Source organism: Alnus glutinosa, chromosome 13, assembly GCF_958979055.1.
Source record: "Alnus glutinosa chromosome 13, dhAlnGlut1.1, whole genome shotgun sequence".
Taxonomy (NCBI): Eukaryota; Viridiplantae; Streptophyta; class Magnoliopsida; order Fagales; family Betulaceae; genus Alnus; species Alnus glutinosa.
The window spans coordinates 11,728,784-11,754,972 of record NC_084898.1 but is presented as its reverse complement, the minus strand read 5'-3'; the positions used below and the strand labels follow the sequence as shown (position 1 = coordinate 11,754,972).

At 36.7% G+C, this 26,189-nt stretch overlaps 2 protein-coding genes across 6 annotated transcripts; one reads left to right on the top strand and one right to left on the bottom strand.

Moving 5' to 3' along the window:
- The first annotated feature begins 371 nt into the window (after nucleotides 1-371).
- LOC133853789 (VAN3-binding protein-like) lies at nucleotides 372-9,657 on the top strand. Of its 4 annotated transcripts, none has more exons than XM_062289816.1 (7): nucleotides 372-654; nucleotides 6,736-7,038; nucleotides 7,370-7,748; nucleotides 8,077-8,253; nucleotides 8,580-8,629; nucleotides 8,724-8,781; nucleotides 9,188-9,657. In XM_062289816.1, exons 2-7 carry the CDS (start codon nucleotides 6,775-6,777, stop codon nucleotides 9,415-9,417), a joined length of 1,158 nt encoding a protein of 385 aa, XP_062145800.1. In that variant the 5' UTR covers nucleotides 372-654; nucleotides 6,736-6,774; the 3' UTR covers nucleotides 9,418-9,657. The 4 variants fall into 4 exon arrangements, with proteins under 4 accessions (XP_062145800.1, XP_062145799.1, XP_062145801.1 ...); XM_062289815.1 differs by lacking the exon at nucleotides 372-654 and adding an exon at nucleotides 6,278-6,636; XM_062289817.1 differs by lacking the exon at nucleotides 372-654 and having other exon boundaries at nucleotides 6,644-7,038; nucleotides 8,095-8,253.
- Nucleotides 9,658-10,099: 442 nt separating this feature from the next.
- Nucleotides 10,100-24,831, bottom strand: LOC133853683 (formyltetrahydrofolate deformylase 1, mitochondrial-like). Of its 2 annotated transcripts, none has more exons than XM_062289685.1 (8): nucleotides 24,608-24,829; nucleotides 24,193-24,305; nucleotides 23,430-23,580; nucleotides 12,933-13,006; nucleotides 12,684-12,843; nucleotides 12,266-12,364; nucleotides 12,071-12,157; nucleotides 10,100-10,503 (listed from the first exon to the last, which is right to left on the bottom strand). In XM_062289685.1, the coding sequence occupies exons 1-8, from the start codon at nucleotides 24,755-24,757 to the stop codon at nucleotides 10,357-10,359; spliced, it is 981 nt and encodes a 326-aa protein (XP_062145669.1). In that variant the 5' UTR covers nucleotides 24,758-24,829; the 3' UTR covers nucleotides 10,100-10,356. The 2 variants fall into 2 exon arrangements, 1 of the variants encoding a protein (XP_062145669.1); XR_009896703.1 differs by having other exon boundaries at nucleotides 10,364-10,503; nucleotides 12,240-12,364; nucleotides 24,608-24,831.
- Nucleotides 24,832-26,189: the final 1,358 nt, after the last annotated feature.

Genomic DNA, 26,189 nt, shown 5'->3' with positions numbered 1-26,189 from the left:
AATTAATAGGTCAAGTATGGGATTAGTAATTATATTCTAGGTAATAATACTTATATTATGTAAATATAGTAAGTCCAAGTTAAAATAATGAAGTTAAAATAAATAATAACAATAAGTCCTAGTTAAATAAATAATTAATTATAAGTGTAAGTTTTAATGGAATTAAAAATGATGGGCTAAATAACAATTTATAAATGATAGAAATAGTATAAAGTGGGGCTCCTGATGAAATTAATAATAGTTGGGGTTTAAAAGTAAAAAGAATCCTATCCTGCCATGTGTCACCACCTGAATAGCTAAGAGAAGATTACCCCATCTTCTCTCAACCACTCTTATTGCGCCACATGTCCTACTTTCTCTCCCTTTTTCTTTTCTTTCTTCTTTCTCTTTTCTTCTTTCTTCTCCTCCAGCGTACGCTCACTGCAGCCCCCTTGCTGCAGCACCCGATCCCACTCCATTTCCTTCTCTTTTCTTCTTCTTCTTTGCACGTAGCAGCCTTACGTTGCCTCTCCCTCTTCTTTCTCTTTTCTTCCTCTATTCTCTTCACCACATACGAATTGAAGAGGACCCGATTTGCTGAAGGATCATGATGCCGAAGTGAAGGAGACGGTGAAGCCGACGGTCCATAGGGTTTCGGTATTTGAGAACAAAATGGTAAATCCCTAACCTTTCTTGGTACTTTCTTGTTACCCATTGTTTATAGAGCATAGAAATCATGTGAATGGTAATGGGTTCCAATTTTTGAGAGATTATTGTTGATATTCCATCATACCCATTAGGTTTATAGCTTGAAACCACATTAATTCTTTGGATTTCTAGTTGAGTCTGAATCTAGGGTTTTTTTTTTGGGAATTTTGGGGCTTTGTTGTGATGTTGGGTTGTTGTTAATTGGTATTGAGTATTCTCCTTGTATAGCCAAATGGAATGGTATGGTGGTAATGGAATTTCCATTTGGTTTCATGAAAGTTGAACCGTGTGGGTTGTTAGTGTTCTTGAAGTTGAGTTTTGGAGTGGTTTGAAATTCTGGTTTGATGGATGTGTTGGTGAAACTCAAATCTGGTTTGGGAGTTTTAAATTGAGTGTTGATGTTGGTTTATGGTTGTTTGTTAGAATTTTGGCTGAGTTCCGTGGTGGTTGGATTGATTGGTTGTTATGGGTTAGTTGGTTTGCCTTTGTGGTATTTTTGAAGGAGGTGATTTGCTTGCTTAGGTTGATTTGCTAGAATGGATTAGTTTTTTTTTGATAATGTAGTTTTAGTTAGGTTAGGTTGTTATGGATTGTTGGGTGATGTGGGTTTTATGACTAAATGAGAAGTTGGCTTTAATGTGTATAGTAGGATTTTAAAGTATTGGTGGAGTAAAGTTTAGTTAATTATGATATAGAAATAAATGGGTATTCCTATGTGATTTTGTAGAAAATCTATTGTTACCTCACTTAGGAGTTAGGAATTCATTTGAATATGGTTTGAGTTGATTTTTGGTATGGCTTTGGATATTTGGTTAGTATTGGGCCAAGTATGTATGTGTTAATGTGAAATGAGATTTTAGTGTTGGCTTGAAGGTGGTGTAATTAGATCCTCTTGGTTAAAGGGCAAATGCGGTTGAAATTGAGAATGTGATCTTGTGGTCTCTAATTGAATAAATTGAAAATGTAATAGTTAAATAAAAGAATAGGTGGATAAAGTTAGTGAATAATTTGATGTAAAAGCAATACAAGAATTGATAATTGTGTTAATCAAATAGACATAGATAGCGAGTTAGGTATTGAAATATTAACATAACTACTATCGAGGTAGAATTCCTAATAGATATGAACTAATAACAATAGGTATAATACCTAATTTAGAAGTATATGTATATGCTTCAAGCTTTAGTAAACGGATATGTTACAAATGGAATTATAATCTTATCTAATATGAGTTATTAAATTAATATGTCAAATAAGGATTAAGTATTAAATGTAAGGTTTAAGATAAGAATGTCAGAGAATTGTAAATAGCCTAAAATAACCAAAAGACAACAAATATAAATTAGTAAAGTTATAGATATGCATAAATAGGCTCCGGATTCATTTGGTAATGTAACTAAATAATTAGTGTGTTCATCTATGTATTGTAAGTACCTAAGTGTATTATGGGGTTATGCTTAGCTTAATAAGCATTCTATACATATAAGTACATATATATATATATATATGTATATGGACCGAATACACTTAGTTAGCTTAAGTGGATAAACAAATTATAAGGTTAAATAGTTAATAATGATAATAAGGTAACTAAGTAATTAATTTCCATATTCATGTATACAAAATATTTAAGTGTATCAATGGATTAGGTTTAAGTGTTGTATGTGTATATGTATATATGTATACATATACATGTATATATGGCTAAAATATATATATATTGTTAATTTAGTAAATGAGTAACAAGCCATTAAAGGATTAACAATGATAATGTGATATAACAATAATATATAAGCTAATGAAAATAGTAAACACGCCTTAGTGTTAATAAACAAGATAAAATATGAACCTAAACCTAAATGATAACCTAATAATAGTTTAGGATACTTGGCTAGTTTTAGAAGCAGGTAACGCGTCGTGTGAGCACGCGAGTAGCTTATGTGTCATAGAATAATATAGGTTCAATAGTGTAGTTTAACGATACCAATGTTTGCAGCATCGTGTCATGATTGGAGACTTCAATTGGTTTTCCAATGTAGAGTCCAAGTAATTAGAATTCAGGAGAATGTTGGAGTCATGAGTCCTATGCAGCCAAGGTGAGTATTCTACTCACTGAGAAACTACTATTTTCATAGATTATAGAATTGCAAAATATATATGTGTTTTATAAATCCAAACCGACTGTATGTTGACAATGTGTTTTTGATGTTTTAAGTAGTTTCAATTATGTTGAAGTATCAATGATGTTTATGAGAAATGATGTGTGACTGCAAAGTGTGATTTGAACTGATTTGAAGGATTTGATTGTGAGTTGTCGTTGAGATTTAAATTATGCAAATGTTGATTGATGAATTGAGGTGTTAAACTGTTTATGAATTTACATTGGAAGCATGAGTTAAAGACATGTTCATGAAATTAGAAAGTATATGTATATTGTTTTAAGGCATGAGGAATAAGCATATGAACGCTAAATGTGCATCGAAGTGAGGTTTATAGCCCACGGGAAACAATACTTGGGTTAAATCCCATGAGGCTTGGATTAATTTCCATGAGGCTTGGAATTAATTTTCATGAGGTGCTTGGGTTAATTCCCATGAGGCTTGGATTAATTTTCATGAGGAAACTTGCATGAGCATGTATAGCATTGTTTTTATGAGTGTGATGTTTTTATACTATGAATAGTTTTGCTAGACGTATTAGTATGCATAAGATTTTTAATGGAATAGAGCTTATGTATATTTCTATCGTCTGATTGCATGTGTTAAAAAGCATTGTGCCATCAATCGTAAAAGTATTATAGTAGGTGAGAATGTATGTAGTTGTTTCCAACAATGAAACTTCTACTTATAAGCTCAACTGCGTAGTATGCTTTAAATGTTTTCTATTAGTCGGTGTCTGATATATCAGCTATGGGGGTTTTCAAACAAAAGTTTATAAAATTGGTGGCTATTATAGTGTACGCATGACTTAAAAGGAAAAGTTGGTTCTTTGCGAAAACTCAGTGAATAGTATACCTCTGAGGTCTTAGTGTATTTATTTATGCTAAGACGGTGGGCTCATAATTTCACCTACACGGATGTGGCAAACCCCCACAACTATAGATGATGTTCCTTTGGCTGCAGGTACTCTGGTCGTAGTTGATGGTGTTGTAGATGTGCACTTGGGATATTATGACCGAAGCTCGTCGTGACGGTCGTAATTGCAAGACCACGAGTGTCCATTGTTTTATAGGTTTTGTTTATGGCTTGTGACGCTTGTGTCACTTGTTATTCTATAAGACATTCCTGTTCTGTAAATATTATGTTAATAAGACTTAAATAGATAGATGTTAAATGGCTATTTATTGTAAATAACTTGTGATAGTATAAGTTGTGATTTTCGCAATTCAGGTTTATGTTTCCGCTGCATAGTTAGATATATGTTATGCTCTGATTTACCAGGTACATATTATGGGATATGTACCATATGTTGGCTTTGCGACACATCGTCGTGCCACTGTGAGGACTCGTTTATGTTTGTATATAAAAAAAAAAGGGTCGTCACACACCTGTAGCAGCGTCTCTATTTCATCAGCTATGGCCTAATTATGTTTTGGGGCAAAAGTTCGCCTTCGTTGCTTTACCGGTCTATGGCTTGGGTTGGGTCCACATTTAGTTTGTGGAATACTACCGAGGGGTCTATCCACAGCATATCTTCGTGCCTCCATGCAAACACGTCTCTATTCCATCGTAGAAACGCCACTAATTTCTCCTTTATTTCTTGGGGCGGTTGCAACCCTTCTCAGACCTTCTCCAAATCTCCGACCTCAAATTCTTCAAGGTCTTCGATTGGCTCTCCCAATTGTGCTCAGTATTTTCCATCTTCCTTACTTTTCTCCCTGAGACTGGTCTGCTCAGGGAGACCTTTCAAGCTCATGTTGTAACAACACTGAGCTGCTGTTTGGTCACCTTTCACCATTTCGACTCCTTCATCAGTCACGAACTTCATACACAAGTGAGGTGTTGAAGTCACGGCCTTCAACTCATTCAACGCTGTCCTTCTAATTACATCATTGTAGGTCAAGGTTCAGTAGTCCACCAGGAACTTCACCATCACGATCCGCTGTTTCGGGAACGTTCCAGCCATGACAGGGAGTATATGGAATTGATCGGTAACACCTGTTCACCTGTGAAACTCACCAAGGTGCTTGTCGTCAAGGTCATTTTATCCCGGTCTATCCTCATGAGCTTGAAGGCTAATTTGTATAAGATGTCAGCCGAGCTCCCTGTATCCACCAAGATCCGATGTATCTTGTGATTGGCGATGGCCAATGTTACCACCAATGCATCAGTATGCGGGAGAGAGACTCCCCCATAATCTTTATCTGAAACTCGCACCTTCTCGACTTTGGAGGTTTCTGTATCGAGTATGTCTCGAAGTCCTCCCCTTGTCTCGCATAGGCCTTCCAAGCCGAGCTAGATTTTCCTCTTCCCCCAAATCCTCCGGCGGCTGTTTGGATTTCCGGAGGTGGGTTCTCCTTATGTCCACGTTGTGCTTGGTTCCTACTCTTTTCATGCTTGTCCCGATCATTCTAGGGTCTTTTGTGATTCTTTGATCTTGTAGCCATTATTGTGGATTTTGTATGTAAGAAACGATGAAATCGTTCCCACGGACAGCACCAAATTGTTGATGCAATTTTCCGGCTTGGTGACGTGTTGACATTTGATTCGCCTTATTCTTCGTAATCTGCAAAATAACAAACACTGCGTCGGGGGATGCCCGACAATCCCACTCCAATGCCTAAGTCAGTAGGCGATCTCAGGGAGTGCCCAGTATAATTTCAGAGTATTCAGTGTGAGAAAAATTCAGTCTAGTAAATACTTGGGAATAACTGCATATTTATAAGGCCATAGAAGCGTTTACATTATTCAGGGGATCCCGGATTCTCTGGGATTGCCGTGATTTACTCTTCGGACTTCTTGGGATCAGCGGCCTTCTCTCCAGATTCTTCAGTGTCCCTGATCTCTGAATTTGGGCCCGGATCTCCCAAGAGAGTTACCTAATTAGGGAGATAACTCTCTGTAGATCCTAGATCTTCCGGAATCCAAGATTGCCGTAAATCTCGGCAGTAATTTCGCATCCGACCAAATCTTCTCGGGTCGATCAAACCGACTAGGCTCAGGGCTCAGTTCCGAAGGTTCGGTTCTTGCGCACCGAATAATAATTTCCCCAACAAAAACTCTTTTAAAAATTTCTTAAATAATAAATAATTACGATAGAAAATTATTTTTAATTATTTGGGGACAAAAAATAAAAAAGAGGTGAGACGAAGATTTGAACAGTCCTCACCGTCCATGGTGCCTGAGATTTATGACATGTGGCATGGTTTGTGATCCAACGGACAGATATGAACAGCACAACGTGGTCCACATGGGTTGAAACGAAGTGGACCCTTCACCGTCCTCACCGTCCAGTCAAAGTTCATGCATGGCCATTGGCTGGTCCAGCACGAACTTTTTCAAACTACCGACCACCGAAACCCACAGAAAAAAAGACAACCATATATAATCAGCTTCTTATTGCAGAAATATTCCATAACAATTAATATAATGCTTAATTCTCTTATAGAAATCAGCGCTTGCTTGCTTGCACGAGTGACGAGTCTTATATATTAAGAAACCATCCCCCACTTATCCTGGAATATGTTTTGTTTTGTTTATATATGTCCCTTGAATTAATTTTTCGAGCTTCGTGAATTTGGCCGGTTTGTCTTCGGCTCTTGTTGGTTCTTTAATGAAATTCGACCTGAATTCATGGGAGCTCAAAGCACTAGATTTCGATGTGTGTTCGTGTAATCTATTCTGTCTGTCGCGCGCGCGGTTTCCTTTATATATATATATATATATATGTATATATATTCTCCACAAGAATTGAAGAAGTTTCTTATATAGTTGAGATCGAGTTTTTGAGGTATCTAGCTATCATTCTGAAAACCCAGTTGATTAAATCTCATATTTTTGAACTGATATATCCAACTGCATGCATGTTGTTCAATTTTGGAACGTACAGCTAGCTTAGCTTAATTATACTGCTTCAGAAAGAAGATCAATGGAAAGTGGGTTTCAGTCAGGTTGGAGTAGCAGCTTCTTGCGTGGGCTAGAAAATGTAGAGGAAGACACAGAGCTGAAAGTAGCGTCATCGTTGCCTGCGATCCCTCAACCACAAACACCACAGGAGCCTATGGAATACTTGTCCAGGTCATGGAGCCTTTCTGCTTCAGAAATTTCCAAGGCTCTTGCTCAAAACCACAAACATCTTTTCCTTGACAACAATCCCAACACTTCTCCAGAATCAGTTGATGTGCCAGAACTGGTAAAGCTAAACGTACACCGGCCATAACATTTTAGTTCCTTCTTCTTCATGGTTCTTAATTAATGTCCCATGGCATTAGCAGAATAATTAAGGGAAAACATGCTTAGAGACTGTATAGAAACAGTTTGAAATAGCTTAATTTTTAGAGTAAAAAAGTACAAAAAAAAAAAAAAAATGTTCTTAATTTTTTTATCAAGGATTATTTTTGTTTGGCACAATTTTTCATGGATTAAATAAAAGTACTTTTTAAGGTCCATAACGCAATTTCAAATAGGCTTTTTTGTTCACCGTTCACATACTTATTTGTTCCTTTTGCTATGTTCTGCTGCAGGCAATGAAGGTAACAGATTCTGTTAATGGTCGGAGGACGATGTCGTTTGGAAAATGGTTCCACCACAAAGAGTCCAGTTTTTGCACACTGAAGAAGAAAGACAGGGCACGTGTAGAAAATGCACATGTGCATTCTGCTCTCTCAGTCGCTGGACTGGCTTCAGCTTTGGCTGCCGTGACTGCGGCAGAGAACTCCAATGGGTCGGGAACCAAAATGAACATGGCTATGGCATCTGCTACGCAACTCTTGGCATCACATTGCATTGAATTAGCTGAAGTAGCTGGGGCCGATCATGATTGTGTGGCTTCTGTTGTCAGATCGGCAGTTGAGATTCGAAGTCCTGGTGATCTAATGACTCTCGTAGCGGCAGCTGCAACAGGTACTTTCTCAATAGGGCTAATAATTTTTTACACGAGCCCAGTACAAAATTAGCGAGTTAGAATTGAAGGGTGAAATGAGTCAGGTTAGAGTTGACATATATAATCTTCTACTAACGCCTCAACACGAGAATACAAATTATCACCTCTATTTCTCAATCTCTTTGCTTGATGTACATAATAAAAGGCTTTAATTTTTTAGGAAAATAAAATATATATATCTTGGTCAGTTGCTAATAATGTCAATATGTCAACAATATTTTTGGCTTAATGTTCTTTTGCTCATTGATCATTAGTAGTTGATAGAACTTCTACTTTTGACTAAATTAGCTTTGCGAGGTGAAGCAGCTTTTAAAGCAAGAGTGCCAAAAGAAGCAAAGAAGAATGCATCTATAAGTCCCTGTGATAGAGGCATGGCAGGGACCAACTGGGCTGCTGCTTTCCGTGGTCAAATGGTAGAACAAAGTCCTCCCTTTGTTGGGGAATTATTGCAAGTCACACAAAAAGGTAATCTGCCCTAAAAAGTTCAAGACTAGATTTTTTTTTTTTTTTTTTTTTTATTATTATTATAATAAGACTAAAGTTTCGTATATTCCATCGGTTACATCGGCGGGCCGACATGACGTATTTTTTAGATGATTATTTTTTTCTTACATAAAAAATCACTCAAAATACATTATGTCAATCGATATAAAATGAGTGAAATAAATTAATATGAAGAGTAGCATTTAATCTCTTTTACATGATTAAAAGCATGCATGACTGCTTGTCTATAGGATATACAGGGGAATGTCCCTTTAGTAATTTTAAGAAGTTGCTATTGGAATTCACAGGAGTTCTACAATGGAAGCATGTCTCTATCTACATCAACAAGAAATCGCAGGTACATCAAATTAAATCGACCGAAAAATGAGGAAAGAATGTCTGATTGCAGAATTGTATCATTATAATTATTATTAATATCACCCCATTTTCAGGTCATAATTAAGCTCAAAAGAAAACACGTTGGAGGAGCCTTCTCCAAGAAGAATAAATGTAAGCATTTTCATTTCAAATCTCTTGACTCAGCACTGCTAGTATCCACCAGTTGCCTATTCGATCTCTTCACAACATGAAATTGTCTCTCAGTTCTTTCGTGTTTAGCAAGTACACAGCGGCATAGAATCCTTAATTTCATGGTTAAGATTTAAAGTTTGTGCATTTAACGGTGTAGATGATGTCAATGTTGACACTTTTTTTTTTTAAAAAAAAATAATAATAATAATACTGCATAATGTACATTATTAGATGCACCAACTTTAAATCTTAACTATGAAATAGATATTATTCATTTCAAATGAAATGACGAGGATCCTTGTCCGTAGAGTAGACAGCAGGCAGCCAGGCACTCTGCTACAAAGAAAGAGTTGTCTGACAATAAATTTCTACGCTTTGGTACTAGGTGTTGTTTATGGAGTTTGTGATGAGAGCGCTGCATGGCCATATAGAAAAGAAAGGGAAATTTCAGAGGAGGCCTATTTCGGCCTCAAAACTGGACAAGGTCTTCTAGAGTTCAAGTGCAAGAACAAGATCCATAAGCAGAGATGGGTTGATGAAATTCATAATCTTCTTCGTCAAGTTAGCTGCATTGAAGCAACCGAACGTTCTCTGGGATTCATAAGTATAAAGTAAATAGTAGATGCTATGTTTTGTGTATATGTAGTACGTGCAAGAGTAGGGCAGATAACTTCATGAAAGGCATAATCGCATCTCATTTGAGAAGAAATTGTCGTTTCCCTATACACAGATAGAAAGAACACATGCAATGTAGTGAATGTCCTGGTCTTATGTCTGGTTCAGGACAATTATAAAGGTCAATATTTACTTGGGAGTTTATAATAATTCTTTCCGCAATGGGGAAAAATGAACAAAGATACTCCGATGAAAAGCATAACGTACCTTAAAGTTATGTTTGGTATACAAAATGACTATTCCGTTTAAAAAAAAAAAAAAAAAAAAAAAGCTTTTATTAGCAATGGAAGAAGGTAAAATAGAATAAGTGTGGTGTTAGAGTATATGTTATGAATCTAACACTTGAAATAGTTATTTTCATTGTCATGAAGAAATAATGAATAGTAATTCTCTCATGGGCTATGAGAATGGCTATTTCATTCTACAGTTTTCTATTTTTAATAAAAACTACTATTTTTCCAAATGTAATAGCTATTTCACGCACCAAACATAACCAAGTTTACTTAAGAATTGGCGTAAAAATTTACTTGAGTTTTTAATAATTCTTTTAGCTATGTAGATTCTCTACAAAGATACTCTGCAGATCCTGACAATTCTTTCCGCAATGGGAAAAAAATGAAAAGAAGCAAAAGATGCCTGAATGCATCATTGATAATTTTCCTCCACAGAAATTCACAGATGTATATATAATTACTTATCAAAACAACAGTCTTCCACAAATTTCTTATCGTTCATGTATTGATTCAGAAATAAAAAGTATGGAACCTTGCTTGTACATGTTATTAGATTCCTAAATTACAACATTTCGAATGAAGAAGTTAATGTACGTACAGTTCGAACTTCGCACCCCCTTTCAACCGCTTCATGCCCTTCTTTCCCTCAAAATACAACAGTCCTGTTTTGCTCATAAGGTAACACTCGCAGCTCACAGTATGACTTTATTGCCTTTAAAAGGCATTGTTTCTCAAGGTTCTCTGATTTCTGCGCAAAACTCTGCAAGTTATCTCTGTGGGAAACTCTCTCAACCTGCAAAGAAAAACTTGGATGTATTTTGAGATGTTGATAATGGGACAGTCCCATCATGTACAATTAATGAAAACTAATTGCCTACAATAGCAACTTTTGTGCTACAGATATAAACTACTTAAATCACAAATTGTTCAAAAAGCTTAAGATAATAAGAAATTATGAATTTAATTACTTAATTAATATTCAAACACAAAGTCTCACGTGTGAGTTTAAACTACTCAACAACTTTGAAATATTTAACTCAAATGAAAGGTAAACACGTGGAGGAGTCTTTCTAGTGAGACCATAATATTTTTTGGAAAAGTATTGAGACCTTAATATAACATACCCTACACCACTCACATTAAAAGCTTAAGCCAATGACTTTAGGCCCAATTACGTTATATTGACCACTCATATTTATAACATCTTTCCAATGTGGTACTTAACCTTTCTAAACTCACACGTGTACTCAACAGTCTCTGTTAAGGAGATTGACACCTTGAGGTGTCTTTCTAGTGAAACCAAAATTATAGCATATTGAGACACTGCTCAACCCAAAAACTTAAGCTTATAAAGTTGGGCCCAATAATGTTATATTAATTATTCACACATGACGTCTTTATACTCGCACACATGTACTCAACAATCTTCTCACGTGAGTCCAGCACCACACTGCTACATTCCCTTTCAAACAGAAACTTGGTCAATCTTATGGGTAATCTCTAGGATAACTTGTGTGGGCTTTATCCGCGCCATGCACCTTCATCCTTGCTCCAACTATGAAAAGGACCCACCATCTATGCATATACACCATCCCCACTCCAACTAACTATCATCCATCATACCACACACCACAACTGGCTCTAACTCCATGTTAAATCAATAATTTTAATTGATTTAATTAATATTAATTATTTAATATTAATGAAAGTTTTAATTATTTAATTAATATTCTAACAAATACAAGCATGAAGAATCTAAAAACAAATTATTATAATGTCTGAATTTTTTTTATGTATATTTTACAAAATCAGCAATTATATTGGCTTCTTCAAAATCACCGTTTTATCTTGTCAATAAAAACAAATGGAGCAGAGTACAGACTAAGTACATGATGGTCCTCCCCTTAAAATTTAACAACCTGAAATTTTCTGGAAAAGAATGCATAAGAGATACAACTGTGACAACAAACCTCAACTTTACATCATTTTAGTCAAAAAGGTTAGCTTTACATTCTGGCTAGGACAGGTATCATCCCTAAAACATGCACAAACAAGCCTGGACTTATGTAGCATAAACTTTTAAGATTTCATAGCCTCAACAATATGCAAAATTCGCTAGGTGTATCAGACAGCTAATTGCTTTCACGGTTTCACCCCACTTAAGTTACTAACCCTAAGTTCAGGGTGGTAAAAGGTTGAATGGGATGCGGTAGTCGTAAGACATGTTATGCAAATAAAACAAATAAATAATCACCAAGAGTATTATTGCCCTTAATCATATAATCACCATTAAAGCTTTAGCAGGCAGTCATAGGTTAATGGAAAAAATTCAAAACAGCTGCAAAAGATTATGTAGTCACCATCTGTTCAATAATAGGCCCTGCATCAAGTTCTTCAGTCACAAAGTGACTTGTTGCACCAATCAATTTCACACCTGCATCAAATGCCTGCCAACACAATCTAGCATATTAAACATGATAGACAGGAAGGAAGCACAGAAATGATTGGAAAGGTGACAGTAAATATAACCTATGAAGAACGCAGGATGACTGAACCTGTTTAGATGGGTTCCCGCCCTTGAATGATGGCAAAAGACCATGGTGAATATTTATTATATCCTTTCCGTAGCTCTTTAAGAAATTACCAGATAGTAACTGCAAAGATTACTGATGCTGTAAATTTCAAATATTGTAGTGAGTGGGCACTCAATTAAATCTCTCTATGAGTTCTTTTCTTCTTCTTTTTTAATTAATAAATAGAGCAACAATAAAAGCACATAGTAGAAGAATATGATTGATTAAGTTAAGAGTCCACTGGCTTGGATACTGACAGGTGGACTGGGAAAAACCATGCCATCAGTAAATGATAATACAAAAATAATAAACATCATTTGACAGAAATTTTCCATTTTTAATTATCAAAATAATACTGTAATTAATAGAGTGAGAGCCTAAACCAGAAAGTTTGATTTACCTGCATGTACCTAGCAAGTACTAAAAAATCAGTATTCTGGACCAATTCCAAGATCTCCCCTTCTCTCTTGTTCTCTTTGGCTGTGGGTAGATAATGATAAGGAACACCATGCCTTTCAAGAAAACGAGTCACATGGGTGTTTGAACCTCTATCATGATTACTGTTACGTGAAAATGCATTTAAGACTGTAAATCAACATTATCAAAATGAAAAGGTTATAATGAAAAGATGGCAGACCTGAAACTTCACCTTATTACACAAGTTATTTCTACTGGAAGTCTTCCATCCTGCCAACCGTGTAACAAATCAACCAGGCAATGGTCCTGCAGCAAGACGGGCAGCTTAAATATGCATGATATTAATTCAAGTTACAATAACAATAAAAAATAAAAAATAAAAAATGAAAAAACAACTGCTAACGATTTGGAAAAAACAAAGTGTTTTTTGTGTTTTAATACGAAAAAGTTTTTGATGTGATGGAGAGTTGAGAAGTGCTTCTGGTGGGGTCCACATTTCAAACATGCTTATTTTGAGAAAACACGTGCTTATTTTTTTGAGGTGTGAAGGCTGACTTATTACTTTAACAAAAAATGGGACAATATTGTAGATGTCCTTAAGGTTTAATCTTTTATCAAATCAACCCCTAAGGTTTAAAATTGATCAAATCAGTCCTTAAGATATGCTCCGTTATCAAAACGCTCCTTCCATACATATGTTGTTAGGGTTCTCATCAGAAATTGTGACATGTAGGCACAAGAGAAGGTTAGACCAATAAAATGGCTCCACGTGTACAGATCTGCCACTTTAGCTTGGCAGATGGCAAAAAAATGACATTAGAATTTAATTTTTTTCGTGAAATACAAAAGTGTAGCCCTTTAAATCAGCTTTCCAACACCACCAAATGTGTGTTCATTTGATATCGAAATCAAAAGATATGTCAGTTTTACCCCAACTAATATGCTTGGTTTCATGAGTATCAACTTGCTAGTGTCAACTCGTGCAATTTTGATAAAACTTGACTTCCATCACTTTGTTCTTGCTAGAATTAATTCCAAACTCCTCCATGAAGCCATGTATATTCTGGTCTGCATCATCCTCCCGGGTTGGAGTGAATTCGCCCTTGAATTCACACTGGTCATCTGATGAGTTAGCAGGGAAAGGGGCGCTAAGGGGCTCTTGTTTGGGAACAGACAGCAGTGTTTTGCTGACGCCTCGAATCAAGCTTTTGTTGCAACATGCTATGTTTTCTCCCCCATTGCTAGTAGGTTGATGGGTTGCACGCCCGGCACACATGTTTTGGCCTTGTGTGTCCATAACTCAAAATAGGTGACCTAATGGCCGCCGCCCAAACCATATGCTTGACAGTAACCTTGGGGACCTTTTAAAGCTGAATAACTAGACGCGCTGCCTTACTGATTTCCTTCTATGGATTGTTTCTAATCAGTTTTGACCCCTTACATTCCCATCCTTAGTTGATCAATAGTTTTGCATTAATGTTACATCCAAGCTCTCTGCAGCCTTAAGTTGTTATTCTGCTTCTAAAAGCTTTGTTGTCTCCTGTCCTCAAAAAATCTTCTCCAATGGAAACTTGATTGCATGTAGGGTCAGTTAATTCGTTTACTTCACCAAGCTCCCTATCCAACTTTTCTGCAGGCTCCTACACCTCATCAATGAACCCTTTTCTTGCTAAGAGATTTGTACTTTTTCCCAAAGAAGGTTTGGACTTTTTACAAGAGTTTGTTAGGGTTAGAAGAATATGTTGGTGATAGGGATTTGTTACAGGGGTAATTTGGTCACTCTAGGGAGGTGGTGGTGTCTTCGGTGGCCGGAGCTGAGTGCAGTGGTGTTTTGGTGATCTTGGCAACGATGATGTTTGTTGTGGATATTGCGTGGTTGTGATTATCGTTCGACTCTTTCACAATCGTCGCAGTGGTCGCTGGCATGGTCTAAGAATCAATTACTACATATCTTACCCCTAATAGTATAGGTGGACTAAAAGATATTGTTACGATGCCAATCACCCCCCTCAGACTTACAAGGTGTGAAGAGCGTTTGCCTCATTACCAACAAAGGTCCCTCATCTCCATGCACATTCTCTTCCTCAAATTCTTTTTCATCATCATACGTAGGTGATGTAAACCAAACAACATAAGAACTAAGGGAAAAGGATATGGGTTACTTCAAGAGAGCCGTGACCTTCAAGACACCAAAAGATGTTCTAAGTTTTGATAATACTCAAGCATGATATTTTATTCATTAGGATTATGCTTAAATAAAAGACGGCTAGGTCATAAGACATAACCATTAGGTTTAGCCGACATTTACATCATACAGGAACCCAAGAGGAATAATAGCTACATGTTACAAGGCTAAGTTTAGCTGTTATCGACTTAGACCCTAGTGAGAAAGAATACTCACGAATAGCCTATAACTTTATTTGGATCATATTTGCCTTATTAGACTAGGAAATAAAGGCTGGAAATAAATGGAGATTTAATCCTTATTAATTTCTACTTGATCCCCAAGGAACGAATACATCATCCCCCTCCCATAACAACACCCTTGTCCTCAAGGCGGAAAATGCTGCAAGATGTATTCTTTCTCATCCTCATCTCTCATGACCACACCTCCATCATCATCTTCTCCCATCAATATATATATATATATATTTTCCCTGAACCAAAGCCAAACAAAAGCTCTCTTCTTTATCTCTCTCACACCACAATGAACACAAGTGACTCCCATAGGCGTGAAGGCACGGCATGAGTTGATGATGACGTGTTTGGAAGGTTGGGTCCAGTGCTTTCTAAATTTGCGGTTGAGGTGGGCTGATCTGCATTCGGTTGACGGTGGTTTGGTGGGACGCTGGTGTGGATGGATTTTTGTTGCTTCAATAGCTCTTTTCTTCCTCTTTTTTGTGACGGTGACAGCCGTGGGGTAGGCGTTATGGGCAAGGATTGGCTTGCTAGAGAGGGGCGTGGTGGAGACAAATTTTTAATTTTTCTCATATGTTCCTCCGTCTTTTTGGTGAATTTATCATTCCACGCGAGGAATTATGACTGCATCTTTCTAGCCTTCCTTGTTGCTCTGCACTCAAGAAAATTTGGAAAGACATGGTGATGGGCATGGATCGGTGATTGTTGTAGAAAACAATCAACCTTGCTCTGATACCACTTGATGTGAACCAAACAGCACAAGAACTAAGGGAAAATGATATGGGTTACTTTGAGGAAGCCGTGACCTCCAAGACACCAAAAGATGTTCTAGGTTTTGATAATACTCAAGAATGATATTTTATTCGTTAGGATTATGCTTAAATAGGAGACGGCTAGGTCATAAGACATAACCATTAGGTCTAACCGTCATTTACATCATGCAGGAACCCTAGAGGAATGATAGCTACATGTTACAAGGCTAGGTTTAGCCATCAATGACTTAGACCCTAGTGAGAAAGAATACTCAAGAATACCATATAACCTTATTTGGAATATATTTTCCATATTCGACAAGGAAATAAAGGCTGGAAATAAATGGAGATTTACTCCTTATTAGTTTCTACTTGATCCCCAAGGAACAAATGCATCAATAGGCCCTTGTTCAGTATCAACCATTTCATTATTCTCAAATTCTTCTTTATCAATATACATCCATTTACCATAACGGTCACCCTTCCTACAATCAGCCATTATATGACCCACTTCACCACATTTGAAACACTGTGGTGGGGCACGGGCACTAGTTGAAGCGGCCTATTAGGTTGCGCATTCGCTTGCCCTCTATTCTCTCTATTCGATGTAGGTGGTGGCACCATATTATGATTAGTTGGCGTAGGGCTTGTGTGCTACTACCACTATTGTTCCCTCCTACTATACCTCATGACTTCCTCCCTAAAATCTTTTCCAAAGAGTAAGACTCGTTGATGGGCTTCAAACACATTTATAGGGTCAAAGAAATTCAGAGAATCTTAAAATTGTTGTTTCATACCTTCGATATACCTTGAAACAAATCGATCATTTGATTCTGCAAGATAAATGCACACCACCAATCTATAGAACTCAGCGGTGTAGTCGTCCATAGAACGTGTTCTTTGTCTGATATTTTGAAGTTGTTGATACATCGTCCTCACATAATTGTGGGGGTAAGAATGCCGCTCTCATGTGCTTCAATAATTTCTCCCAACAATTGATCTTTGACTTCTCCTGGCTAACTCAGCTTTGCTTCAATTGTCACTACATAGCAGCTCGCCCTCTGAACTTAGTAGCCACCAAAGAAACTCTCCTATCATTAGAGACCTCCTTGAAACCTAAAATCTCCTCCACAACAGTGGCCAAATCCAGGAATTCTTCGGGCTGTAAACAACTTTGAAACTCCGGTATGTCAAGTTTGAAACTCGCCTCTCATCTACTAGTGTTGTTTGGCACCAAGGGACGCTCCCTCCTTGTTCCACAGAGGCAACCAATTGATGGGCTCTCCCCAACGCCTAAGGAGGTGAATTGTTTAGCCAATGCATCGAATCGATCGCCTAACTACTCATATCACTTCTCCATTCACTGCTAACGTACCTTTAGTTGCTCATCACATGCTACCACATCGCATTCATACACATCGCCAATGGGTTGTATGTCTTCCTCCACAACCTTCTCTTTGCACAACGGTGAGAAAGTAACTTGGTGATACCAAGTTACCAACTAATGTAATGTGGCGTAGTGAGAAGTAGAATCTACACGTACTAGACTTCACAACTCTTCTATAAATCATATAAAATATAAGGAATAGGGTAAAAACTCTCTCAACAGTGTTTCTTAACGATAAAACTAAAGAATAAAATCGGTTGGGCGGCCAAGCCGTCCTTATTGTACTTAAATAGAAGTTAGGGACGCCACTCTGAAAGCAAAATTACAAAACTAGTCTTTATTAAAATAATCGCAAACTTGCTTGAACGAACGTCGCACGAGTGTCAAGCGAAATTTATGTTCTATAATTAGTTGCAATCTCTCGAGCCAGAGTCAAGAAAACATCAAGCAAAAATCCTACCGCAATCCCGCTCGAGTGAGAGTCGTGTGAGTCAAGCGAGATTTCTGCACAAGATTTTTGAACTTCTAATTGTAGCCTTTTAAATCAGTTATCAATTTGTTGGCGCGCAAACTCATGTTGTTTTAATAGCACTTCACTTCCATCACTTTTTTTTTTCCTCGAATTATTTCCACACTCCTCCATGAAGGCACGTCATCTAGTCTACATCACTGGCGAAGGGGGTGTGAGTAGCAACCCACCCGCAGACGCCATCAACGAGCGTGGGTAGGTGGGGCAACCCACCCACTGGCGGAGGCATCGCGGGTGGGTCGTAACCTACCCACCAATAGAGGAGGGGTGGGGTTGCCCCATTGCCCCCCTGCCCATTAGCGGAAGATGTGGATCACGACTTGCCCACGCCCCTTTGCCAATGGGCGTGGGTGGGTCGAACGACCCACACACAATCTATCTAGTGAAAGGGGTGTGGGTGGGTCCACCGACACCCACTGGCGAAGGATGTGGGTATTAACCTACCCATGCCCCCTCTATCAGTAAACGTGGGTGGGTGAGTGGGGTGAGTTCCCCATGCATTTTGTGGGGTGGTGGCCACTTTTCTCCTCGTTCTCTTTATTTTTTTTTTTTCTATTTTCTATATTTTTGTCTTTTTCTGTCATGGGTCAAGTTGAGGAGACACCTTTGTACATGTGAAGCTATCTTATTGAGTTTGACGTCGTATTATGTTTACGTGTCACAATTTCCATTGAAAAACCCTAACGGCAGATATACGAAGGGAGCGATTTGATAATAGGGTATACCTTAAGAAGTGATTTGATCAATTTTAAACCTTACGGAATGATTCAATAAAAAGTTAAACCTCAGAGACTTTTACATTACTATTCTCTAGAATGTTTGTTAAAAAAAAAAAAACCCACAAGGCCACCCGTAGGTGATGCAGAAGAAAATCAAGAATAAGATTTGAATATTATTTATTGAATAAGATCAGCCCAAGAATGAAAAAAATCGTACTAAATATTTGAAGATTATTTTTAGAATAATATATTTTACTTTCTGTACAGTAATTTTACTTTGTCTCCAAGTTTAGGGTTATGTTTTGTATTTTTGTTTATTTCTTTTTCTCTTCTACTTAGAAAATACTCAAACTTTGCCTATATAAAGACAAGTCTATATTATTTTGGAATCAAGTTTTAAGGAATCAATTAAATTTTTGGGGTAATTACCTTTTTCCCCCATCAACTACCAGCCATTGTCAACATGGCCCCATGAACTGACACTTCAACCAAAAGAGAGCATCCAACTACCAGCTTTACATACTTTGCCCCCTTCCGTCAGTTTAATTCGTAAAAAGACTGAAATACCCTAACTCAAATTCAAAAATGACATAAATGCCCTCAACTTTTTTAAACATTAATTTTAATATTTTTTTTATTAATTACTGTTGGAGGGCATTTTGGTCTTTAAACCAAAATTAACGCCCAAAAATGGAATATTCCTTCCAAATTAACGGGATTCCCTGACGGAGGGAGGCAAAGTATGTAAAGTTGGTAGTTGGATGCTCTCTTTTGGTTGAGGTGTCAGTTCATGGAGGCATGTTGACAATGACTGGTAGTTGATGGGGGGAAAAGGTAATTACCCCTAAATTTTTAGTCTTTCAAAGTTATTTCTCTATTTGATTATTTAGGGCAATTAGGGGTTCTCTTCCCTACTTGTTATGTTCTCTTATTCAAAATTCCATTTTCTATCTTCAATTCATAGTTTCTACTGCTATCATACACTGTCAGAACAATCTTAGTTCTGTTCCGCGTCAGTTGGTATCAGAGCTTAAGCATCTTCTTGGGGTGATTTTTTTCATCAGTTTTCATGACTGGTAATCGTGATCGTGGTTGACGTAGACAGGTTCCGAATGAAGAAGTCCCCTACCATGAACGCAGTGTACAAGACGTGATGATTGAAGACTTGCAAAGGTAGGTTGCGGAGTTAACTCAGCATCTAGCGGCACAAAACATGGAGATGAATTGCGATATTTACGGTGGCAAATCAGAATCCAATTTCGAGAACCCGTATTACAACCTTGTTCTGTTTCGGGAACATCGTGATCGGGATAAGCGGCATGGAGACTTAAGCTTAAGAGTTGAGCTTCCAAAATTTTATGGCTCTCTCACTGCCTTGACTATTGTTAACAAGTTTCAAGCCCATCTACCAAATCCATCTTATGTGGAAGAGGACAAATTTATTAAGGATAATTTTTCTGTAAATTGGGTATCTCCACCAATCTATGACATCTATCCTAACGAAGAGGATTTATTGAATAAGGTAAGTTTTGTGGATGCAATAAAATTTATTGAAGAAAAAAATGACTACCATGTGTTTGATGAAAGTCCACATAATGATGGATTTTAGTTGAGAAATGAGGAAATTACTTATGTTGATTTTCTTAAGATTGAAAATTTTGTATCAAATTCTCCTAGTAATAACTTGGATGTTGGTTTCGGTATGTTGGATGACAATTTTAATTTGTGGTCAAGAAAGAATTGATAATTCTTTGAAGACTTTTATGGAGTGTGAATTGGAAAAAATAAATGAAAGAAGTGAGAAGATTGATTTATTTCAAGTTGGTGTGAGAAAATTCATATCTATTATTCAGAGTTAAGTTGTGATGGGTTGCAAGTTGTTTATCTTTTGGTTTCAAGTTATTTTGGTATTGAGAAGTACGGGATGGAATACATTGATCGGAGATGATTCGAATTCGAGAACGAATTCCTTCCAACCCGGTGAGACTGATGCAAGAGAAAATCTGAAGATTATTTCTTGAATAAAATCAACCCGAGAGTGGAAAGAATCGTTCAAAATATTTGAAAATTATTTTTAGAATAATATATTTTACTTTCTGTACAAGAACTTTACTATGTCTCCAAGTTTACGGTTATGTTTTATATTTTTATTTCTTTCTTTTTCTCCAAGTAGCTTGGAAAATACTCAAACTTTGCCTATATAAAGGCAGATCTGTATTATTTTAGAATAAAGTTTTGAAGTATCAATTAAATTTTAAATCTTTCAGAGTTATTTCTCCGTTTGCTTATTTGGAGCAATTAGGGGTTTTCTCTTTTCTATTTGTTATTTTCTCTCATCCTGAATTCTATTTTCTATCTTTAATTCATAGTTTCTGCTGCTATCATACCCTGTCAGAACAATTTTAGTTTTGCCCTGCGTCAATTGGTATCAACTGATGCAAAGTGCATAATGGGTTCGCAATAGCAAACAATAGAATCACAACTCTTAAAAACCAAGATTCCGTCAAGGAATCAAGGCAAAAGGGATAGAAAATCACTCATAGAGTGTTTCATATTAATAAACTAATAAAAATACATAAGATGTAGGCTAAAGCCATCTTAATAGGCTTAGAGCCTAAATTTGAAACCCTAAAAATAATAAAAAATAAAATAAAATAAAAAACGAAATAAAAACACTTTGCAGTACAAATAATACAAAACTACAACTTTTGCCTAGTAAACGTTGGAATTACAAAATGTTCATGAAATACAAAATTGTAGGCCTCTGAATAAGCTTTCTAACGCCACCAAGTTCGTCTCAATCCAATATTAGAATCAGAAGATATGATTTCGGGTTTGAGAAAATTCGTTCTCAAATTCAAATGATTCTCGCCCCAATTATTCGGATGCCCAATCAATCAATTCCATCCATTTCTCTTCAAAAGCAAAATAATGTAACATCCCACAAGAAATAATACTTCACAAATCACCACAAGACTACAATGGTCAACTTGGAAACTTTTCTCACTAAATGCAAAGAACTCTAGCTTCACACGATTGTCACACATCTTCTCTCATTCATGCGCCATTAATATCTCTCAAAAGGGATCAACGATCTCTTTACTTTTAAACATAAAATTCTTCTCCGCATAAAAATCATCAAAAGCATTAACATCAAGAGAATTTGATAAAATATTTTCTACCCCAAGGAAATCAATTTCATTAACATCCAAATCAAAGACTTCAATTTTAGGGCTTTCATCAAGCACATTATATATAGAACTCTCATCAACAAAATTTTCAATATTATCTAAGAAATTTAACTTCTCCGATGATTTTTCTTTGTCAGGATAGATGTCATAAATTAGTGGAGAGACCTAATCTACTACAAATTCTTCCTCTTGATCATATAACAAAGAACCTCCCACAAGATCTCCATCATTGATATCGATATCATAGGTTGGTGGAGAATCTCAATCCACGAATCCTTGTGAAGGATCTTCAACATCTTCATAAACATCTCCAAGTTTAAACTCTTCATCAACAAACTAGTCTTCTTGGAACTCTTCATCAACAAATTCATCTTCCTCCTCCACACAAAATTGATTTGGTAGATGAATTTGATGCTCATGAATAACAATCAAGGTGGCCCACCGTGGACTCCGCGTGTCAAACCGTACATTCCTCTGTGGAGATCGTGCCTCATTAAAAGTAACCACATCATTCTCATCCACGAAACGTGGAGTTGGTAGCAACATCCACAGCGTCAAGTTAGTTGGATAAGGCTCTGATTTGCTCCATCAGTCACCTAGATCACACAATAAATTGCTCCTCCACGTGCTGCGAATGAACCGCCAATTGTTCATCACGTGTTGTTTCTTTGCGCTCATGCACAACACCAAAACTTGTATATTTATTTCCTCTGTCACGCTTTCTTTGCGCCATGGCAGGAAAATTGTTGGGCTCTAATACTAACTAAAGCAGGGTGGCATAGTGGGTTTGCAATAGCAAACAACAACAGAATTTCAACTCTTCTCAAACCAAGATTCTATCAAGGATCAAGGCAAAAGGAATAGAAAACCACTCATAGAGTGTTTCATATTGACAAACTGATAAAAATACATAAGCTAGAGGCTAAAGCCATCTTAATAGGCTTATATAGAGCCTAAATTTGAAAAAAAAAAAAAAAAAAGGTTTGTAGTACAAATAATACAAAACTACAACTTTTGCCTCGTAAGCATTGGAATTACGAAATATTCATGAAATACAAAATTGTAGCCCTTTGAATACGCTTTCCAACTCCACCAAGTTTGTCTCAATCCGATGTCAGAATCAGAAGATATGATTTTTTAAGTAAAACGAATCTAACAAAACAATGACAAAACTGGCCCGCATCACTAGGGAAGGAGAGAGAGGTGGCTATCTGGTTGAGGTGGCCATGTGGCCACCTCTTACTTGTTGGGGTGGCCACCTGATTTGATTGTGGTGGGCACATGACCAATCCTATCTTGTTAGGGAGGTCATGTGGCCACCTCTAACCTATTGGAGTGGTCATGTGGCCACCGCCTATCTAGTTAGGGTCCCTATTCGATTGGCATGGCCACACTACAGCCCCTATCTGGGAGTAACCATGTAGCCACCCCATATTCGGTTGGCATGGCCACCCCCTCTCATCTGCTGGAGGTGGATGTCGCAACCCCTCTTTTTATATTTTTTATTTGTTTTGTAAGTAATAAGTCAACCTCCACACTTAAAAAAATAAACACATGTTTTATTAAAATATTCTCATAATAAGTTGTGAGAAGTTTTCTAAAAAAAGTGTTTTTTTTTTTTTTTTTTTTTTTTGAAAGGTGTTCCGTTTGGTAACGATTTTCTGAAAAGCATGTTTTTGTGTGAAAAGATAAAAGTGATCTCAAACTTGTTAGCGAACATGGCCAACATATACCTGCTTCGAAGCAAGGACAGCAATCTTATATTTGGAGTCTTGATTTGGCACCCGGACGACAGATCTCATAGCATTGAATATTTTTGACAGCTTAATGAAGTCTTCATCCATTTGTTCCCGTGGCCATTTAACAGGATCAAAAATAAACTCACTGCCATGTTGCACACATATTTAGTAACAGGGTAAAAAATAAACCCCCTGTCATGCAGGACAAATTATTCAGCTCTAACCATTGTTCATACAAATCAAGTATCCATAAACATTAAACTTACTCGCCAAACAACACTCAATTATAGACAAACCCACTACTTGTAGGATCCATCCAACTATCACTCCTTTGCCACGTACCAATGCAATAAAACCAGTATTTCAGCAGCCAAATTGAAGCAATCCAGCTGTTTATCCACAAGAATCAAAAGAAGCACATATACACGATTCATTGCCTGAAAAGTGTCTCCTATTAAGAATCGAGTCCCTTAACCTCTTGCAACTCCTAGAATTACGTTTAGAAGCAAAAACAAAGACCCAAATGACAAATCTAAACCACTAAGTCAACTCTTTACTGTCATATTTGTTAACAACATTCATTTGTAACCAAAAAGAAATAAAACAAATTTATTTTATTTTCCGCGTCCTATCAAACTAATTAGCACAAACATAAAAGACAGCATTACACTCAATAAAAATCCACACTAAATTTAACTAACATAGAGGAAGATTAACTTCTTGAGGAAAATGATCAAATAGAACCAGAAAGAAGTACCTTCTAGAATAGAACACGTGCTTGTTTTGGGGTACGAAAACATCGGCGCCGAGTATGTTTCCCCCCCTACTAGCTATACAATCCGACAGCTTTGCAACAATCCCAACCGCATCCTACATTACATAGCCATTCAATATCCCATCTCAGAAGCCCAAAACTCAACCAAACGTAAGATCCTATACACGGAATCACTGGTTTCTCAATCATACCCCGTTTGGTTGCCATGAAAACAAATGAGAAAGGTTATGAAAAATTGAAAATGAATGTGGCAGTGGCAGTTGTGAAATTGAAGATTTTATTATTATGTTTTACTACATTCTTTTTAAAATTTCTTGTTATTTCTCAGAAATCAATGGGAAAAAGGAGATGAATGGGGTGGAGGGATAAGCGAGAGAGAGTGAAAGAGAGGACTTACAGGGCACTGGAAGACGTGGATTCCGTGGGTGACAGCAGAAGAGCTTGAGGAATCCAGGGGATCTCCCGGGATTCTGAAGGATTTGAAGGACCTGCTTGCAAATCCAACAACTTGGGGGAGGCTCGCAGAGACTCTTCGCATGAGAGTCATTCCCTCTCTCTAAAAACTCTCTCCCCCCTGCTGCAACGTTTAGCACCCACGCAGCTGGCCTCACCTCACAATTTGAAGATGGCGTTGTACCCCAGACGATGTCGTTCCTGTTTAGCGGACGTTGGGATTGTTTGTCAAGTAACAATACATTATAGTACTGTTCACGTACTTTTTTTTCTCATTTTTTTATATTTTTCACTACTAATCAACATCAAAATATTCCCACTTTTTTTCACTTTTTTATATCACATCAATAATTTTTTATTACTATTCAAATAAAAAAATTCATTATAATACAAAACTTTTTCACTTTTTTATACAAATTCTTTTTATTTTATATCACATCATCACTTTTTACTAATTTCAAAAACTAACAACCCACTACTCTGTTCTGTTCTGTTCTGTACATGTCTTTGCCAAACAAGCCCATTAATACGGCCTGGTCTATGGATAGGTAGAGAAATATTATATACTACAAGTCTCTCTAAGTTGATGATGCGACAGTATTCATTAGTCTTTGGATTAGTTATTATTTAAAAAAAAAAATAAATCATTAGTTGATTAATACTAAAGGTATACAAATAGTTACAGTTAACGGTTATTATCTCTAACCACCAACCGTAAGATGGTTGTGATAACTTTCATAACCGTAATCACTCTGTCTTAAGCAATTAGTGGTTTTAAAATAACCGTCGGTTAGCGGTTATTGAAACTCATAACCTCACTGCTTAACCGCTTTTTAGAAATAGCCATTACACCTATTTTTGATGTTTTGGACTTATATATTGAGCCTCTTTTTAGAGTCTATTTTATATGCTTTTTTTTTGTCTTATTTAAATAATTAGAATGCTTCCAAATGTAACAAAGCTTAATAATAATAATATAATAATAAAGATCAACTTCATTAAACTCAAAATGAAAACCCTATATCAAACGTATCAAAACGATGTCGTTTTGTATATTATTATTATTATTATTATATATAAGGGTAGGCGATTAGTAGTTATTAACCGCCTCTGCCTACCTCTTAACTGCTAATCGTCCTGCCGTAGGTGATTAGTAGTTTTTTCCAACCACCTAGAAAAGCGGTTATGCAGTTAGCGGTTAATAATCGCCCACTTGTACACCCATAATTGGTACTATCACATCAACAAAATGGAATTGGGGGTAGGATGATGGTTTAGTATGTAGCATTACTTAGAAAAATACAAAAAATTGGTTAGAACTGTTACATCAGCTTTATGGAATACTTACGAAATAAAAATGTATAACATGAGTAATGTTACAAAGTACACCTTCATCTCACTATCATCCATTAGCCCTTGAATTTTATTTTATTAATAAGGGCTTATCCAAAGTGAGATGTAGGTTTGTAACCTAAGAAAAAATTTAGACTCATAAATTACCGTAACTAAACAGATAACCAAATATA

What these genes read in the sequence shown, in the direction of transcription:
- LOC133853789 (XM_062289816.1), top strand. Translation starts at nt 6,775, where the DNA reads ATGGAAAGTGGGTTTCAGTCAGGTTGGAGTAGCAGCTTCTTGCGTGGG. An exon ending in CGTAGCGGCAGCTGCAACAG is followed by an intron (nt 7,749 to 8,076) that starts GTACTTTCTCAA and finishes TGACTAAATTAG; the next exon opens with CTTTGCGAGGTGAAGCAGCT. An exon ending in ATTGCAAGTCACACAAAAAG is followed by an intron (nt 8,254 to 8,579) that starts GTAATCTGCCCT and finishes TGGAATTCACAG; the next exon opens with GAGTTCTACAATGGAAGCAT.
- LOC133853683 (XM_062289685.1), bottom strand. Translation starts at nt 24,757, where the DNA reads ATGACTCTCATGCGAAGAGTCTCTGCGAGCCTCCCCCAAGTTGTTGGA. An exon ending in CTGTCCTTGCTTCGAAGCAG is followed by an intron (nt 13,007 to 23,429) that starts GTATATGTTGGC and finishes GTCTTGCTGCAG; the next exon opens with GACCATTGCCTGGTTGATTT. An exon ending in TACTTGCTAGGTACATGCAG is followed by an intron (nt 12,365 to 12,683) that starts GTAAATCAAACT and finishes TAATCTTTGCAG; the next exon opens with TTACTATCTGGTAATTTCTT.